Raw genomic sequence first — 19,050 nt, 5'->3', positions numbered from 1 at the left:
AGCACAATCAAGTGTACCATTTTGTAGACACGATGTTTAACATGTTTAATAGCAATTTTTCCCGTTGGTGTTAATTTTTGTTTCAAAGTAGGGTCATACTTTGGACCTTGAACAAAAGTTGTGTAATTTTATAATAATAATAATAGTACTAATACACTCGAAGGGCATTTTAAAGTGCTTGCAATATTATTACCCCTAAGCAATGGGCCTTAAATAATTCTAGCTCCCTGGGGAGTATACGGTCTGTGCGACAAATATGCGCTACTTAGCTAAATCAATCACATGCAAACTTTTTCTAAAAGCCTAATTGTTATAAAGATGATAATGGTAGTAAGCATCCAGCGAATTTATGCATCTGAAGTTCCCCCGTTAATTAGAAATCAATAAAATTGTGTCTTAAACTTTGAATAGCCAAAAATGCCCTATTTTAGAGATTCAAATTTCAGTGGTGTTCGTTTGTGAATACTGCAACTATAGATAAACAGTCAGAATGATTTAAAAGATTTCAGAATAATCGCCACTGCCATTTCACATCTTCCACCGATGACTCTTGCTGACTCTTAAAACGGTTATTCCAACCTACAGAGATATCACTACTACATCAGTAAAGGATTGACCCCAGAGATGCTGGCTTTACCACCTGATAACATGATGGATAACGTCCAGTGCTACGTCCCTCTGTCACTCCTTGAGGACACGGGATTGCAGAAACTGAGAAACCAACTAGAGGATGAGATATATAGAGATTATGAGTTCAGCTGCAGAAAAACGATCGGTAAATAATCCATCATGTGATTGATCTAGAGTGATGAAACTTCTTACCTTCCTACTTCAACCTGAACCCCGCCACAGGTCTACCATAACAACCCTGGCTCCTTCCCTACAGCCCCACCCCAAGCCCCACCCCAAGCCCCACCCACAAATCCATTCTCAAACCAGACAACAAAATCACATTGCCTTACTACAGGCTGTACTCAATCCATCAAAATCAGACAAACAAAGGGAAAATGTTATCATGGAGGAATTAGGGTACAGTCTCTGAAGTCCTGCCACCCCCTCCCCCTTTTCTAGCTTTTGGTTTTCAAAACACTCAAATTCTACGAATCCTTGGTAGTAAGAGTCCAATCGCAATGTAGCCCAAAACTGTTGTTTTATAAAGATGTCTTTTTTTCCATTGTTTTAGTTGATTACATCCTGAAAGATCCCGAGGAGAAAGCCCGGCTTCACATCACCTGGATCCCTCGCCCGTTCCCAAGACGGATCATCCGTGCCCCGATGCCTTGGCATAGCTCCTACCTCCTCAATAAAGAGACCAATATGCAGCATCTATTCATTACTAATAACATCATGCTGGAGCTACAGAACCTGTGGTATGACAGGTGAGTTGGAGACAGGGTGCCAGACTTAAACAGATACGCTGCACGTCTGACTTTTAATCATAAAGACAAGAGCCTAGTGCAAGAGCCTCCAAGCGCATGCACAAAGACAACAATAAAATATACAATGAGTGAAAGATACAATACAAGTATAAGCAGGGCTAAGAGAAGCCATTTATGGTTGAGCGTCTTGCTCAAGGACGGAAGTGTCATGACTGTGATTCGGACCAACATTTCAACAAGTATGCTATAAGAACTTCAGTCGGATGCAATAGTTCATGTAGACTGCTCGGTCATGACACACCATTTAAATTACATCTGAATAAGCTTTAAGAATTACTTGATGTTATTTTCAGGTTTTGCATGTTGCGGTTTGTACGTCTGGAAGATCTCTTAGCCGCTGAGCTTCCACTTCTGCCCAATGAATTTGAGAGTCTCGTCAAGAAACAATGTGCAGAAGCCAGACAAGTTCTGCAGACTTCGTAAGTATAGAACAGGTTTAAAGTCCTTCTGTAGTCAATTTTGTTGTTCAACCTAATTATTTTAAGTTAAACCATTAAACCATCTTTTGATAAAAAACATTTTAATATAAGAATATATTTACAAGTTTAGTAACTGAGTCTTTGTTGGAACTCTTTGGAAAACTTAATGGTTAAAAAAAAAAGTTCTTAATACAAATTTTTAAAATTCTCTCTATTGGTGTCTTCCTGTAGATGGATCCCAACATGCGCAGAAATCTTCATGTCCAAGAAGGAACTTTGGGGCTATTTAGTTCCTCAGAATGACATAGACTCGACTCAGAGAGTACAAGAGTTCTTTGCATGTGTAGCGGCCCTCATGTCAATCCAGCTCAGAAGCATGGTCATTAATTCACTGGCTGACTTCCTAGCGTTCTTCCAGATTCATCAGGTAACGTCTAAACTCTTACAGTGCCAAGGTCGTACATATATGATTTAGTTTATGTAGTACGAAAGTACTATAATCGTACATGTGCGATCTACTTCATAAATAGTGTCGTAAACACGTACAACCTATAATAAACTTGTTATCATGAGAGGGCATAATCACTCAGGAAATACTATTGACTTTTGGATGTACCAAGGCAATACAAATCAGCAAGATACATTTTCGGGAATGAGAAAGACTTATTTACCCTCTCAAAGATGAAATTCCAGGCCTGGCACATAAGTAATTCCCCAAACAATTTGTCTTATGATCCCTCAGAAAAATATGTGAACATTCAAATGTTAATGCCTTTTCTTCATGGAGATTGCCTGGATTTGGTTGCCTGTGAATTTCCCCCGTGTCACATAGGCCATAGTGCTTTGTGAACTCGAGCCAATACCTGCAAGCCATTTTTTCAGGAATGTTCATGTTTTTTTATCCAATCTCTCTACTTCTTCACATTTAATCAGAACGGTAATGACTTTGAAGATGAGTACGAGGAGCTACAGTACGTGGTGGCGCAGATTATGATCGTTAAGCTGAGGGTAGAGGAGCCACGTATCATCTTTGATCCTCCGTTCAGAGAGTGTAGAGACATCATCTTAAGATGCTTTTCTGAGATCATAGCAAGTGCTGACCAGCTACAGAGGGTAAGGATGGCTTCCAATTCCCAGGTCAAAATTCCAGTATAACCTAGTTAATAATGACTGGGTCAACTGGTTTGACTGGATAGTGTCCAATTTCCATTATAAAACCAACTGATTTGAACTGTGTTCAACTAGGTTAACTATTCTTAATGGTATAAAGCAACTGGTTTTGTCCAAATTCCATATTAAACCACCAGCCGTCGATTTCACCAAACTCTTCCGAACTGGAATTAATCTTAGGACTTACGACGAGTCCCAGCCTTGCACTGTAGCATGTAAAACTTACGATTAATCCTAAGTGAGATTGAGTTACTCGTCCTAACTCGAGATAAGACGAGTCCTAACTCTTTGTGCAATCGACCCCTGGGCCCAATTTTAACCAATAACCGTAGCTCAAACATGTTTTTGGTTTGGGTCATCAAAACAGCCTCTTGTTTGGTTAATTTTGATATACCTACAAAATAAAACAAAATGTGCTACTATTAAGTGATATGATTTGTGGAAACCATCGCTAACTTTTAGCATCAGCTGCTGAAAAAAAAACCTTCTCTAGTTTTGTGGCCCCTAGAATTTGGAATAGTCTCCCCCCCATCTCTGCGCTCTGATGATTCACTTCATGTTTTCAAGACGTATCTGAAATCCATTTTCCTTTTGCTATAAATCACAAGTGACTGTGATCTTGATGAAATGGCAGTACATTCAACAATCTGAGATTATAAACTTAAACAACTTCAGAAATAGAAATGTATAATACAAAAAGGAGAAATTTACCTGTAAAAGGGAAGACAAGCGAAGCACGCGCTAAAGGGCTGTCTTCATATGGAATTATGGATGTATGGGAACACCCGAAACGTGACGTGGGCTCGATTTACAGTAGAATTAGTTAAAGGGAAAGTTGATTAAACCAAACAAATAGGTGGGCATGTTTTATACCTGTCACATATTGTATTGTATTCCAAAGCCAAGACTAAACCAGATATTTGTCTGTTATTCCCTCAGGTTGAGTGTGCAATCTTCCCTCAAATGCAGAATCAACGTCTACTTCTAAGATCAGTCAAAGTAGATGAACCACTAGTAGAAGAATTCATTGATAAGGCCATGAAGATATTCAAGCTGAACACAGTCGGACCTACAAGGTGGGCTTTTTAAAGAATTCTAATGATTATAATTTCCAGTTTCCATAAACCGGAGGTCGTTGGTTCAAATCCGGCTGTAGTGAATTTTTCTTTGTGCAACCTCAAATCAGTTTCCATAAATTCACAAAAACTCATTTGTCTGAGCTACTAGGTGATATATTGAGGTTAGGTGGTGGTCATCATATTATTCGTCTGAAGATGAATTTTGTATAGAATTTGAGGCATTGCATGTTGAGGTATCAATGTAAACTTGGTTTGTGGTAACACCATGTGTGGTAACACCATGTGTGTATCTACTTGCTGGCTAGATAATGTTCTTTTGAGACCTTGTCTTGCTGTATATTTTCTCACCGCAGAGTAGTTTTTCAGAATTTGAGAGAATTCTCAGTTCTTAAAAAACTGTTCTGCTTATTAATTACTACCTGGGCAGAGGGTAGGAAATCAGTTGGGACTAATTTTTACTTTCGCTTTAGTGTATCAAGGGGTATTTGATATTATTTTTGGATTTTCCAATAATATTTGTTTGAAACTCAGATAACAAAGTGTTAGTCACAGAAAAGTTTGGGGTTTTATTAGTTCTGCTCCATTTTGTTCAAACATTAGTCGCTACGGCTATGGCTACAACTGTTGCTAAGAGTGTTGCTAAGGACATCCAATACATCACTGCATGATGCATAACAATGTAAATCCACTAGCCTCATATTTAGATTGATTGAAGCAAACAAATGTACTGTGAATATATTCCTGAGAAATTAATTTTAAATGTTCAAAAAATTTGCTGAATCTGATTGTGAATGCAGGTATCTGAACACCTACAAGAAATACAACGACCTTCTAAACACCAAGGCAGAGGCCGATGTCGTGGCCTTTTTAAAGGAGCGTCACTCCTTACAAGGCTTTGTGAAGAAGATCGCGAGCTATCAGCAGCTTAAGGATGAGATATCCTTATTAAGGATAACGGTACCTCTGAGTATGTTTTGTCTAGACTGTCACATCTTGAACGCCGATCTGTGCTCCCGAGCTCAGAAACTCAAAGAGAAACTCGTCTTGTTTGAAGTTGAAGAGAACCGGATGTTGAATAAAGGGTGAGTTTTTATTGTGTTATGTCTGTTTTTCCACTACTCGGGGGTGAGACAAAAACATCTGAATCTAGAAAACAACATGTATGGAGGTATGTTGAAATTTGCATATGAACCTGTTAGTCACCCCATAGATATAGATTCCAGAGAGTTTTTGTGAGGGCTTGTTCCGCACAAAAGAAAGATCAAAGTACATGAGTCATGATAGATGTTAGTTTTGCATTGGGGATAAAGAATATAATAGTTTTTTTTGTTTAGCCTTACACTGATGTGTATTGAGTACTGTATACTCTATACTTTCCTGAGCTCTGTGAAAAAAAACATCACAGGCAAGACACTCGTGTGGTATTCGAACCTATGCCCTTTGCTTTGCTAGAGCTGATGTGCAGTTAGAATCACATGTGTTAGCAGCGGGTACCGCAACAATTGATCCTGCATACTGAAGAAAGGAAGACCTACCTTTTCAGGAGGCAGACGGGCACCAATTCTGATGAAAGTCTGAAAATTCACATTCCTGACTTTTTTATCCAGTTAAAAACTTTGTTTGATTCTCAAACATATGGTAATCTAGTGTAAATTTCAGAGATTTTGAAGGTGAAATATAACTTGAAGCAAGGGAGTTCGGCTATGGCGTTAAACAAAGGAAGGAATGCAAAAAGTAATAAGTGATAACTCGGGGTTAAACCTTGTTTGACCTCGTCGTGTCCTGGATAACCTTGGCGGACTGCTGCTCAATTCTTCTCTTCACCTTGTCCAGTTGTCTGTGCCGGGTAAATAACAGATTGGCTCTAAAGCTTTGATTGTTTTGTTTATTTCCCATTAGCATATGTCGCCGCTATGACGAGATTGCTGACCGTCTTGGAGAGATGCCAAGCACCACCGCTGAGATCGTCGCTTTGTCTGACTTCTTGAGAGAGTCGAGTGAAGTGACTGTCTTCAAACTTAAAGATGAGATTGACGAGGCTGCCAATCGTTTGATGTTCCTTCTGGACTATGCAAATTTGCCATGTAAGAAAACTCACACTCTGTCTGATATTACCAATTTTCAGACGAGACAAATTATTTTGAGCAAATAATGGTTTGTGGGATTTGAGGCATTGCATGGTGAGGTATCAATATACATTTGGATTGCGGTAACACCATGTTTTTATCTACTTGCCAGGTAGATTTTATTCTTTAGAGAACTGTCTTGCTTTATATTCTACTACCACAAAGTAGTTTTTTCGGAATTCGGGAGACTTCTCAGTTCTGAAAAGAAATGTCCTGCTTTTTAACTTATCTGGGCGAAAGGTAAAAAATCAGTCGGGACTACTACTTTAGCTGTTAGTGGATTGTTATCATAAATTGGTCATCGAAATTATCTGTTCTTTTTAGTTGAAGACATCAAGTTGAACAGCACAGTGTTTCATTGGCCGGAGCACATTCAGACCGTCTTTGAAGTTTGTCGCAATCGCCTCATGACTAGACGAGAGCAAGCCGAAGAGGAGGTCCGTAAGAAAGTTCAGCGCTTTGAAGAGAAACTCAATGAGTTCAACAAAGAGGTGGAATCTTACAGAAAGAAAGAGGTATGGTGTGAATTTTTGTGGTTTAAATTGTTATTGAAATTGGTATTTTGGGCTGATTCCTGTCTATTCTCTCTTAAGTTGAATTTTTTTTTAAGATAGATAAAACTTCATTATCCCTCACTGGGGAAATTAAAATGGCCTCTAGAAAGAACTGTATACGTAAATACAATAAAAACGATCAGTAACTATATACATACAATATATTTGAGCTGTAAACACTACAAGCGGTTTTAGCTGGGAAGCACAGCATTTTTTATGTGACACTCATTAATAAGGGTTGGTACGCCATTCTGAGGATCGGTTATCTCCTTTATTGCAACATCTATAAAAGTGAAGACAGTGACAAAGCACTCGCTAGAGCGTTGCCAGTGGGTGCATTCAATTGCTTCCCTGGGTTAACTCCGATCTGCCCCTGGTACATTCGTATAGCTTTGACGTCATTCCAGGGGCTCAAGTGCCCTGCTTGTGGAACGAGTCACTTGCGGCTGGCCCAAGGTGCATGACGTCACCACAAGAGGGTGGGCAGGGGTTCACCGGGATGAACACACCGCGTAGACCTGGGGAAGCTAATCGAACGCACCCATTATTATTTTCGGCAGAAAGTGTCGGATGCGGGAAGAAAGAGGGAAAGGATTTGGAGGGTTTGGAGTTTTAAGGTCCAAAGAACATGCAGGGAAATGTTATAAAAGCAACTTTTCTCATTCTGTAACCAATAAATGAATTTTTGGAAGTATACCAGAATTGTAAGGGAATGAATCAGTATTGTGGTATAAATTCAGGGGTCAGATGCCGTTCTTCGGTTTTTGACATATTGAAGTTAATGTTTGATATTTAATATTCCCTTTTGTATCCTTTATTCATTTTATCACTTGCGTAGTTACGCGGCAAGGTAAGTGGTGATACTTACAGAGTGTTTTGTGTGTGTTTTTTTATCCCCATGAATTTTTGCACATAAATCGTCCCCCAGGTTTGATTGAAGCGTAGCACAGTGTCTTTATCACCTCCTTTGCAGTTTTCCCAAAACATTTGCTGTTTTTATCAGCATTATATGCACACAAAGTAGATCTTTAGTCCAGCCGATTTTATTTTTATACAATATGATTCGAGAGTGTGGATAGGCCATGCTACTAACTTTTTACAGACCATTTTACAGGCCACAAGTGGCTTGTGCTAAAATTGTGGCCACAAATGCCCCCTTTGATTTGACCTACTAAGATTTGACCTACTTCCACTTCCACTCAAAAAGGTCAAAGTTCGGGGCTTGTCCCAAATTGGCATTTTCAAATGATTCCTATGAAAATTATTTTTTACATTTCTTAAACAAATTCGTTTTTACCCTTACACCGATGGTCATGAAGCATTGTAAACTCAGTAATTGAGTACACTGTGCTAAGCCTGGTTCATACTTGGTGCAAATGCCATCGAATGTTGATGTCACTAAGCATCAATTGACTTGTGTTCAACTCCTGCAAAACATTCCCTGCGAAAACAGGGCTGTTACGTCAAAGTTTGCTTCGCAATCGCATTAGCAGGAAGTACGAACCAGGCTTAATACATATCGTTGTCAGGGTAAAAAACAAATTATATTCTTAAGTTCAAGTATTATTATTATTATTATCGCCGATTGCAAAGTTAACATCTATTATAATAACCTTGAGTATCACTAGCACATATGCATGTCCCAATGCGCATGGTCAGCGCGCAAAGGATTCAGGGCGAAATTCCTACTCCATGAGCAACACATGACACGCTGATTTTGAAGCAATTTGGTACACAGCTATACTTAAAACCTGGCATGGTTGCAAGTGAAGCACAACATGGCGTCCATCTTCACAGCTTGATTACATTTTTAACTGTACTTGCTTTCCAAAGATGTATATTGCAGTATATTTTTAAGATGGCGCTTGTGCATATATGGTCTATTTATTTTACCTGACTGAAAAAGGTTGCTTCCCACACCTGGAAGTGAATTACACAGAAAAGAATGATCGCTAAAAAGTATTTTGTTTTTCTTACAAGTTTTAGAACACACATCATACAGTCTGAACCATCTAAAAAGAAGATATTGACATAATAGGGAGTCCACCAACATTAGGGCTAGATAGCTCAGTTGGTAGAGTGCTGGCTCGTTAATTGGGAGGTTGCAGGTTCAAGTCCTGCTCTTGAAAATTTTACTCTGTTTAACCTAAAATGTTCTACTTTAACACACAGTATAGAGTGTGAAATGTTTACATTCAACAGGGTTTTAAACAGACGATAGAAGGATAGTTGCTGATAAACAAATGATTTTTGTATCAAGTAAGAAAACAACATCCCCTTAAGGTTGGAGAGTAGGGAGACTGTCCAACCTAGGGCTAGAAAGCCTAGTTTATAGAGTGCCTGCTCGTTAATTCGGAGGTTACAGGTTCAATTCGGGCTCTAGTCAATTTGTCATTGTTCAACCCCAAATTGTGTTTTGTAAACATTAATTTTTCCACAAGTTTACTATTCTGCTGATCATGCCCATCCATTTAAAACTATGCTGTAGGTTTTTTTCCAAGATAGTTAAACAAATATGACATTTTGCTGCCGCCTTCTGCAAAACAAACCTCTCAAAAAGTCACAAACTTTTCATTCATGTTCAAGTCTGTTTTCATTCACATTTCAATAAATCAGAAACATTTCTCCCATGCGTGTGAAAACTGCATTCACCAGAACTTGACATCGTACCATGGGATAGTTCGTTTGTCATGCCTGTGACACATCACATCTTGTGTGTGACAAACCATGTGTGTGACACATGACGACACATGACAATAACAAGATGACAAAATGACAAATATGGGCAGAAACAGAAATATGGCTTTTGCCATAACTGAAGCGATGATTTGTAAAACAACATATTATGTTTCTAATAATTTTGATTTTTTTTTTGGGGGGGGGTCATGAAGAATATTATTACAGATGGTTGCCATAATCAGCTCAATCTAAAAGAATACTAAGCAGAAAACATATTGCGTAGCAGATTTTGCCTCTTGGCAAAAAGTCGTCTGGAACCAGTAGCAAGTAAAGTGCATCATATTTAATTTCGGTTGCTATTTCTGCATCGCTACTGATCCTGGTTATGTGCATTTACTTTTTTTCTTAGATGCTTAGCATGGATGAGATGACGACCAACGTAACACGCCTGAATGATCTTCAGCAGCTTCTTGAGGCAGCTCAAGACGAGCTGGATGGACTGAACAAAGAGGAAGAACTGCTGGAATGGGAGGCTAGTGAATTCCCTATCATTACCGCCATGTTTGCGTCAAAGCAGCCGTATGACCAACTTTGGAATACAGCACTCAACTTCCACACCAAATATGAGACATGGCTTAATGGTATGTACAGTCGACTCCCGTTATTACGAGCTCGCATGTAACGAGGTTCCGGTTATTACGAGGTTTTTTGCCGGTCCCGAACTGCCCCGTGCGTGTTTCAATGCATTAAAATATGGATTATACGAGCACGGAAGTAGCGAGAACACGGTTATAACGAGGTAATTTTGCGGTCCCTTGGAGACAAAATGTATTGTTTTCAGACGTTTGGAGCGAGGGCCTGGAATAAGTGTGTAAAAAAAGCTTACCTTCGTCAAGGTTGAGAAATGACATGAAGCCCTTAAACCCCATGATCAATACAATAGAGGTGATAATTGCATGGTGCTCGTAGAGTGCCACCAGTCTATTCAACGGACTGGTTTACCCAAGCAGACAATAGAGGGCTCAAAACCACTGACGACAATCCTTCTCAATTTCAAAAACATGCCGCTTACTTAATAAATTCATGTCGGCGAACGCACTCGGCAGTATTTGGGGGTTCTAATGATTATTCCTTGCTCGTATCATCCATGCAAAACTTCAAAAACGTCACCGCTGTTCGAGTTTTTTTTTTTTAGTAGAGCCCCTTTTTCAATGAAAAATATTATTATTAATTCAATAATAACAATTCAATGAATAAAGATTCCCCCGTTTCCAAAAATGTTTTTTTTTTAAGAAAAGAAAGAAAAAAACAAAGGTTGCCCGTCCGGAATATTTAATTCAATCACATCAAAAGATAGAGATGGTTTAAAAGACACAGATACGCAAAGATTTTATTAAATCAATAATATAAATCAAAAAGAAAATTATTTTAAAAGACACAGATACACAAAGATTTAATGAATTAAATACTGTTATAAGAATTAAAAGGAGAAATTGAAAAATGAAACAAAACAACTGGATCGGAACAGCTAAAAAAGGAAACGGCAAACAACTGAAACAAGCTCCTTTATACAATCATCACTCCCTTCAGTCCATGTGCAACGGAACTCCAGAAACATCTCGCTGGTGTCCCACGCTTGACATGCTGTTATCATGATACTCCATGTCGATCACCAACGAAAATGAACGTTCAGTGCATGCATCATGTTCATACCATGCGCTACGCGGCAGATTCCACTCGCTCTGAACGGCAAGTTGACATCTCTTTGCTATATTGTTATCATAAATTGTACAAAATATTACATTTCCCTGATTAATCACTCAATAAAAGACATTTAGCAATGATATTCTTGTGTACAAGATGCTTGTAATAGCTGTTCTGATAAGCAAACAGCTCCGTGCAGGCTAACACAAGTGTATATGCACGTACACGTGTTGTGTACAATGTATATGCACGTACACGTGTTGTGTGCATGCACAATGATGACGTGTGTATCTATATTTAGCGCGCTGCGTTTATAACGAGGTTCGGATAATACGAGGAAAATGGGCCAGTCCGGCGGACCTCGTTATAACGGGAGTCGACTGTACTCTAGCGGGGGTTTCTTGGCCGAGTGATCTATCACTCAAGTTCTGTAATTTTCAGAATCGTGGGTTCGTATCCTGGCCAGATCAGTCAAGACACTTGTGTTTTTGAGCTTCTCTCCACCAAGGGGTACAACATGGGTACCGTTGAGAGCTGGGAAGTATGTGGCATCCTGTCCAGGGGGAATAGAAATATCTGTCATTTAATGCCAATAAAACCAGATGCCAATGAAACTGTCAAAAATACTTTACAATTCATTTAACTGATGACTCACAAACAATATATGTAACTTTTTTTTAAACATATTTTTTTTGAGAAAAACGATGCCTTATGTATACTTTCTAAAACAATGCCTCACGTTGTCTTTCTAAACAATGCCATCTGTTTTCTTCCTTAAACATTGTCTTCCTAAAACAATGCCATCTTTTGTCCTTCTAAAACAATGCCATACATTGTCTTTCTAATTCAAGGTCCATTCCAAGACTTGAACGCTGAGCAAGTAAACGATGAGGTGGACAGTATGTTTCGTACCATGTACAAACTCAGTCGCTCCTTCGGTGAGCAGCCTGGTCCTCAGCGCATCGCAAACAATGTCAAGAGCAAGATTGACAAGTTCAAAGTTCATCTACCTCTATTAGGGGTCATCTGTAATCCTGGTATCAGGGATCGCCATTGGGAACGGGTAAGGTTGCTTTTTACTTGTCCAGCTTTTTATCAAAAGTTAATTAGACAAATACAAGCAAACCTTGAGCTTAAACTTTTTTCTAAGTAGCCTACCGTAGTTAATTCTGCATTTTACTTGCCCCAGAAACTTTCAAGGGCACTGGGATATAATTACGTAGTTATATAATTATAAAAAGACGATTGCACTCCAACATGTCCAACGCTATTAAAATCACACAACAGTTAACATTTAAAAAAAAAAACAATCCAAAAACAACTCCCATAAAACCCCATAAAAACAGGAGGCAGTGACACATTTAAAAAAAAAAAAAAGGACAAGGTCCCAAGTGATCCCCAAAGCCCTGATTGACTTAAAACCCTCTAAAAACAAAATAAAACTTTACTAAAGAAAATCTTTAAAAACCATGAAGCAGGAAATAAACAACATAAACAATATATTTTTCTTGTTTTTCTAGATGAGTGAGGTAGTTGGTTTTGAGTTGAAGCCTAAACCAGAGACCTCCATGTATCACATGCTGGAACTAGGACTCACTAAGTGCATTGACAGGTGAGGGTTACTATAACTTATCACACAAGAATATATTTTTCTGTATTCCACGAACGTGAGTGTGATAAGGAATTTATCTTCCAGCCTCATTAAGTCAATGAGGTTAGGTTATGTTTTTGTTTTTGGTTTTGCATGCGCTTAGCTGAGAGTGTAAATTTTGCACTGACCGTATACGGAGCGTGTCGCATTGACACTCACAATACGCATATATAAAAACTGGGAGAAGATGTTGTCGGATATCACACTCCGGTTCGAGCATCTGATTAGAGGATTAGCGGGTACTGGAAGATAAAGTTTACAGACGTCTTTACCAATGCTTTTTTACATCTTTGGTAGTACGACTGACGATTTTATTTTAAGCGAGTACAGCGCCCCAGTTACTGGGTCTAGTGCCACCATATCTCAAAATGGCTAATGATTTTGATTTTGATTTTGATTTTGCATAGTTTGGAGGAGATCGGAGCTTCAGCCAGCAAGGAATACTCCCTGGAGAAAGCCATGGAGAAGATGAAGATTGAGTGGGCAGACGTCCACTTTGAATTCATCCCATACAGAGATACAGTAAGTTTAACATCTACCAGGATTGTGCTTACTAGAAAATTAAGCTTAGAGAAAATAGAATTTGCTGTTGCAAGCAACTTGCCAACCAAAAGGATCTATGGTAAAAAGGCAAAAAATAGTTAATGGCCTGAGGTTTCGACCCTAGCAGATTCTTTCTCAAAGTGAGGGCTACACTTTAAAGGATTTTTTACCGTGGAAGAAATGAGCATCAGCTTGAAGATGTTAGAGCAGAATGCAGTACCTTCCCAACTGAATGCTTGTCTCTATTTCAGGGCGTGTCCATCTTATCCAGTATTGATGAGATTCAGCTTCTTCTAGATGATCACATCGTCAAAGTACAAACTATGAGAGGTTCTCCTTACATCAAACCGTTTGAGAATGAGATGAAGGTAGGTGTACTGTCTAGGATGCAGCCATTTTTGTTAATCAGTGCTAGTCAATGTAAAGCAACCTGAGGCTGGGAGGGTAGAAAGTCTGGACCCAGTTTGTAGAATGCCTTTTACTACCAACCTTGTTTCCGGGGTTGATCTATCATGCCACTCCATTTTTTTCCCCAGCATGCCTTGCTCGCTCATAAACCCCTGGAATTGACAAACTGAAGTGTGTTACAATCTAGCACAATCTAATTAGGCCTGTGGCTGATTCTCTCTTTACGCACGCTTAAGTATGGCAACACACTACAGATGAATCAATTCAAAGAGTAACTGGTCCCTCTCTCATTCTTCTTTGATCATGTGATATGTCTTTAACTGTACCCAGTGTAGGGCGACCTTGTAAAAACATGATTCATTTTAAATGGAGTCACATTAATCGCATTTTCACACGCGCGTAAAGCATCCTACAAGCGCCATACAAGCACTCTAGCGTGTCTAGCGTGCACGCAAAGCAGTCGCCCTTGGGAGCCATTCAGCATTGAAAAGTATTGAAAAGTCCAGACCATAGCTCAAGTTTCCATTTTCATGTTGTCTTAGGAATGGGAGGAGAAGCTAGTGATGATGCAGGACATCTTAGATGGATGGCTGAAGTGCCAAGCGACGTGGCTGTATCTGGAGCCCATCTTCAGTTCAGAGGACATCATGGCTCAGATGCCCGAGGAGGGTCGGAAGTTTGGAATCGTCGACAGCTACTGGAAGGACATCATGACTGAATCGGTAAAAAGAATATGATTTCATATCTTTTTTAACCCTTTCATGGACAATTTTGTCTGGGTGATAAATTGTTCATTTTGTTGCAAAAGCAGACCCCCCCCCCCCACCCAAAAAAAAAATAAAATAAATAAGTAAATAAATTTAATCAAGAATTCAGCTGAAACTTTCTCATGTGACTTTTATTGTATCTTTCATAATAACTCAGACACCCTACTTTAGTCTTATTTCTGATTTTTGTTGCCCTTTAAAAAATCTGAAAAATTGTGATTAAATGATGTGAAGAATAAACTAACCCAGACACCATCTGAACAAGTAAGGCCGCCCTGGTGCTCGTACATTATTTTCCTACTTTTTGCCAAGCCTGATAACTTTGTCTATAAATCAGCATTACGTTGACAAAAACACAATCTGTGACCCTACTTTTAAGCATTCAAACCTCTGTTAACGTTTTCCTGTTATTTTTTTTTCTCTCTTAGATCAAAGACACCAAGGCGCTGATTTGTACTGCTCAGCCAAACATGTTGGGGAGACTTCAAGAATCAAATCAACTTCTTGAGGAGATTCAGAAAGGTCTGAATAACTACCTGGAGAAGAAGAGACTTTACTTCCCTCGGTGAGGAAACGATTCGCTAAACTTTCCTTTAAGATCACGTCCCAAATTCATAATGCCTGTAAGCACAAAAATGTGCTAAGTACAGACAAGTTTTGCTTAACAGAAACAGATTAACAGTCAAACTTACACTAAGTTATACATTGTTTGTGACTGGTCCCCCACGCAATTTAATCATAGGGCAATTGCTGAATATCTGCACTAGCTGTGTGCAAAGTGTAAAACATGGACTAAAGCAACAATTCCTTGCCTACATGTGAAACACGCTTGACATAATAAGCGGGGAATTCTCTGATTCCCTAAGTGCAGATTCTTTGCTTACGGAAAGGAGAGCCATTCAACGCGATATTTTTTTAACGCATTCAGGACAAAGAAATGAAGATCCACCAACAATTTGTATATGTCTCAATGTTTTTTCAGATTCTTCTTCTTGTCCAACGATGAGCTACTTGAGATTCTGTCGGAAACCAAAGATCCGCTGAGAGTTCAACCTCATCTCAAGAAATGCTTTGAGGGTATCGCTAAGTTGGAATTCACAGATCAACAGGAGATTGTCGGTATGATCAGCGCAGAGAAGGAGACTGTACCACTCTCCACCAAGATCTTCCCTGCAAAGGCAAAGGTAATTCCTAAGAAAGGTTGCCTTGAAGACATCCTTTATCCCATTTCATACCAAAAAGGACTGCTCTCAAATTCTCAAATTCTCTCTCATACCTTGCATAATTTCTGGAGTGAAACCTTTTACCAGCATCAATTAAGGAAGCCACGACCCTAGACAAATTCAAAGCTAGCCTGGCTAAACTAAACATCCAAGGACATCCAAACCCACCCATTCACAAACTACTTATCTTTCTACGCTGCCAACACTACACCTGCGTGACTATAACCCTTACTGTTGTTTACGCAGTAGTTAGGCAGAAGCAGTAGAAGCAGAAGTCTCTAACTTGATGGATTTAGAAGAAAACAATTGTTTGCTGTGGCGCCCTCTTTAAAGGGCAGGGGTGCTTTTAGTAGCACACAAAACACAATGTCCACAGATTTACATTAAACTCACACAGTTTGAATGATGGTAGAAATCTTCTCTTAAAATATTACTTACTGAGGTTCCGTCGTTTTTGTGAAACGAGTGAAACAAGTCAAGAAAACTGTTTTAGCATTGAAAACGTAATGTCGTGACATTGTTATACTCATTTCTGAAAAACTACAGCACCTCAGCAAGTGATATTTTAAGGTAAGCTTTGTACTATCATTATCTTCAAACGGTGCAGGTTTAATATAAATCTGTGGCATTGGTTTTGTGTTACAAAAAGTACCTAATCCTTGAAGGTTCCAATACAAACTTACATTTTCCTTACAGAAGTGCCCCTTACCAGAGGAAAATTGCTGAGCCCCTTCAAGAGGGAAGTTCAAGGTCCGCCGGCCTTAAAACAACCCACGGCACCCACAGCAATTGATAAAAATAATAAATAATAATGAGAACTTATAAAGCGCACAAACCCATCAAAGTGCTCATGGCGCTAAATACAAAGAATAATATTTACATGTACAATAACCAAAATTGAAACGTAAGCCTAAGCTAAGAAGAAATCCAGAACATGTTGAAGAGAAACACAATACAAATGCAATATCAAAGAAAACATCGAAGGGTAGAAATCAAACCATTTTTCTCAAATACTTGGTTGAAAAGATGTGTCTTAAGGTTTTTTTTTAAATTGTGTTAAATTGATGTGGTGCCCTGTGCTTTTGCTGTGGTGCTCTCTGCAACCCCCAAGATCTGCAAGATCCAATACAAACTTACACTTTCCCTTATAGAAGTGCCCCTTAACCAGAGGAAAATTGCTGTGCTCGTTTCAAGAGCGAGCAAAGTTCAAGGCCTGTAATCATTCATCAAAGTCTCATGGTGACTGATTAATCTTGATTGTTGATTGCAGGGAATGGTAGAGAAATGGCTTCGGCAAGTAGAGGACGTGATGATCACCAGCGTACAGAAGGTCATCCAGGAAGGTGTAGGGGCTTACACCAATCTGCCTCGTAATAGATGGGTGCTAGACTGGGCAGGTCAGGTGGTCCTGTGTGTCACTCAGATCTTCTGGACTGAGGAAGTAGCCAAGGCTATCAAGGAACCTGGTGGTCTCAAGGTAACTAAAAAATAAACTATAGTTCTTAAAGGCAGTGGACACTATTGTTAGTTGTCAAAGACTAGCCTTTACAGTTGGTGTATCTCAACATATGTATAAAATATCAAACCTGTAAAAGATTTGAGCTCAATGGGTCGTCAAAGTTGCGAGATAATAATGAAAGAAAAAACACCCTTGTCACACGAAGTTGTGTGCTTTCAGATGCTTGATTTCGAGACCTCAAATTCTAAATCTGAGGCTCCGAAATCAAATTCGTGGAAAATTACTTCTTTCTCGATAAATAGATTACTTCAGAGGGAGCCGTTTCTCACAATGTTTTATACTATCAACCTCTCCCCATTACTCGTTACCAAGAAAGGTTTTATGCTAACAATTATTTTGAGTAATTACCAGTAGTGTCCACTGCCTTTTAAAGGCACTGGACTTGATTTCCATGCTCTAAACCACTCGGCCATGACACCCTTCTACAGAAAGTTCCCTGAAAATCAACTAATCTTTCCATGTTCTGATGAACCAAGTTGGAAATTTCCCTGATTATGGAGACTTTTCTCCTGTTGTACAAAATCTCCCTGATAAACGCCATAAGAGAAACCAGAGTTAAAACAAACGCATCCCCTGAGTGGCCTATCCTACAAACAAATCTAAAAAAACAAGATCTGCAAAAACTCGTGTAGAACTTTCATCAGAACAATGAAACTGAAACTTCATTGTCTTCTCTCTATTGGGTTCTTAGCTACTACAACCAGAATATATTCAATGAAATAAAAAATATATTTTCATTGTTGATAAAACCACATCGTCGGAATAGTCATAAGCCGTTTTCAAAACCATGGTTAAGGCTTTGGGCTCTGGCTTCGCCACTGTCTGCCCCTTTGAAGTCCTATCCTAAAAGTTTAAGCTTTTTTTTTTCAGCCAAAGCCGAAGGTAATACTGTAAAGCCCTGGTTTTGAAAAGGCCATACCCTTTTGTTATATAGAAATAAAAGGATATTTAATACTAAAAAGTCACATCCCCTTGGAGTGATCCTTTGGCTGCCGCTTCCCATGTTGTACCCTAAACTTAGGTGTTATTCCTTGCAACACTGCAGCTATCAGTTACTTAGCTTTTGACCGGCACCTCTGAGCAAAGATATTGACTAATAGGGAGACCGCCAACACAGGGCTGGACAGCTCAGTTTGTAGAGCATTGGTACGTTAATCCAGTGGTCTATGGTTCAAATTCCGCTCTAATAAATTTTTCCCAAACCTTTTATTGTATACACCTAATGAAACCTCTTCTACCGGGCAACCTCTGTAGTCTAGTTGGTAAGACACTGCTCTAGAATTCCAAGGGTCGTGGGTTCGAATCCCACCCGAGTAACATGCCTGTGATATTTTTTCACAGGACTCTGAAAAGTACTACAGTGCTAAACACACATCGGTGTATGGGTAAAAAAAAACAATTAATATTCTTTATCCCCGATGCAAATTTAACATCTCTTATTAAAACCTCTTCTTGTTGCAGAAATACCTTGAGCAGAGTAATCGACAGTTATCTGAGATTGTTGACTTGGTACGAGGCAAGCTGGAAGGTGGTTCTCGGGTTACATTAGGAGCTCTGACTGTTATTGATGTACATGGTAAGTAGTGAAGCTAATCAGATACATATACGAACCACAATCCATGATGAGATAATATACATGTCTTTAGTTCATTCTTATAGCTGTATTTTGCAAAGAGCTTTCTCTTATGCGAGATACAATGCTGTTCCTAAACCAGCTAAATCGTTTTTGCACAGATTTTCTCGTGTTATATACAATATATACAACAGTA

The 19,050-nt window shown here is 39.1% G+C and overlaps 1 protein-coding gene across 1 annotated transcript in view; it reads left to right on the top strand.

Moving 5' to 3' along the window:
* The window catches only part of LOC117293136 (dynein heavy chain 3, axonemal-like), a 69,225-nt gene that overhangs the window by 9,708 nt on the left and 40,467 nt on the right, over positions 1-19,050 (top strand). Inside the window, exons 7-25 of the mRNA XM_033775360.1 lie at positions 586-775; positions 1,184-1,379; positions 1,733-1,858; positions 2,090-2,285; positions 2,792-2,971; positions 3,968-4,104; positions 4,905-5,189; positions 6,007-6,191; positions 6,558-6,748; positions 9,876-10,107; positions 12,022-12,233; positions 12,691-12,782; positions 13,229-13,343; positions 13,616-13,732; positions 14,315-14,494; positions 14,968-15,104; positions 15,522-15,723; positions 17,033-17,239; positions 18,743-18,857. Coding sequence (XP_033631251.1) covers positions 586-775; positions 1,184-1,379; positions 1,733-1,858; positions 2,090-2,285; positions 2,792-2,971; positions 3,968-4,104; positions 4,905-5,189; positions 6,007-6,191; positions 6,558-6,748; positions 9,876-10,107; positions 12,022-12,233; positions 12,691-12,782; positions 13,229-13,343; positions 13,616-13,732; positions 14,315-14,494; positions 14,968-15,104; positions 15,522-15,723; positions 17,033-17,239; positions 18,743-18,857 — 3,295 coding nt within the window. The remainder of the gene's footprint in view (positions 1-585; positions 776-1,183; positions 1,380-1,732; positions 1,859-2,089; positions 2,286-2,791; positions 2,972-3,967; positions 4,105-4,904; positions 5,190-6,006; positions 6,192-6,557; positions 6,749-9,875; positions 10,108-12,021; positions 12,234-12,690; positions 12,783-13,228; positions 13,344-13,615; positions 13,733-14,314; positions 14,495-14,967; positions 15,105-15,521; positions 15,724-17,032; positions 17,240-18,742; positions 18,858-19,050) is intronic.

The sequence above is a fragment of the Asterias rubens genome, chromosome 7 (genome assembly GCF_902459465.1).
Source record: "Asterias rubens chromosome 7, eAstRub1.3, whole genome shotgun sequence".
NCBI classification, from domain to species: domain Eukaryota; kingdom Metazoa; phylum Echinodermata; class Asteroidea; order Forcipulatida; family Asteriidae; genus Asterias; species Asterias rubens.
Note: the sequence above shows the minus strand (reverse complement) of the source record. Positions and strands in the feature narration are given on the sequence as shown.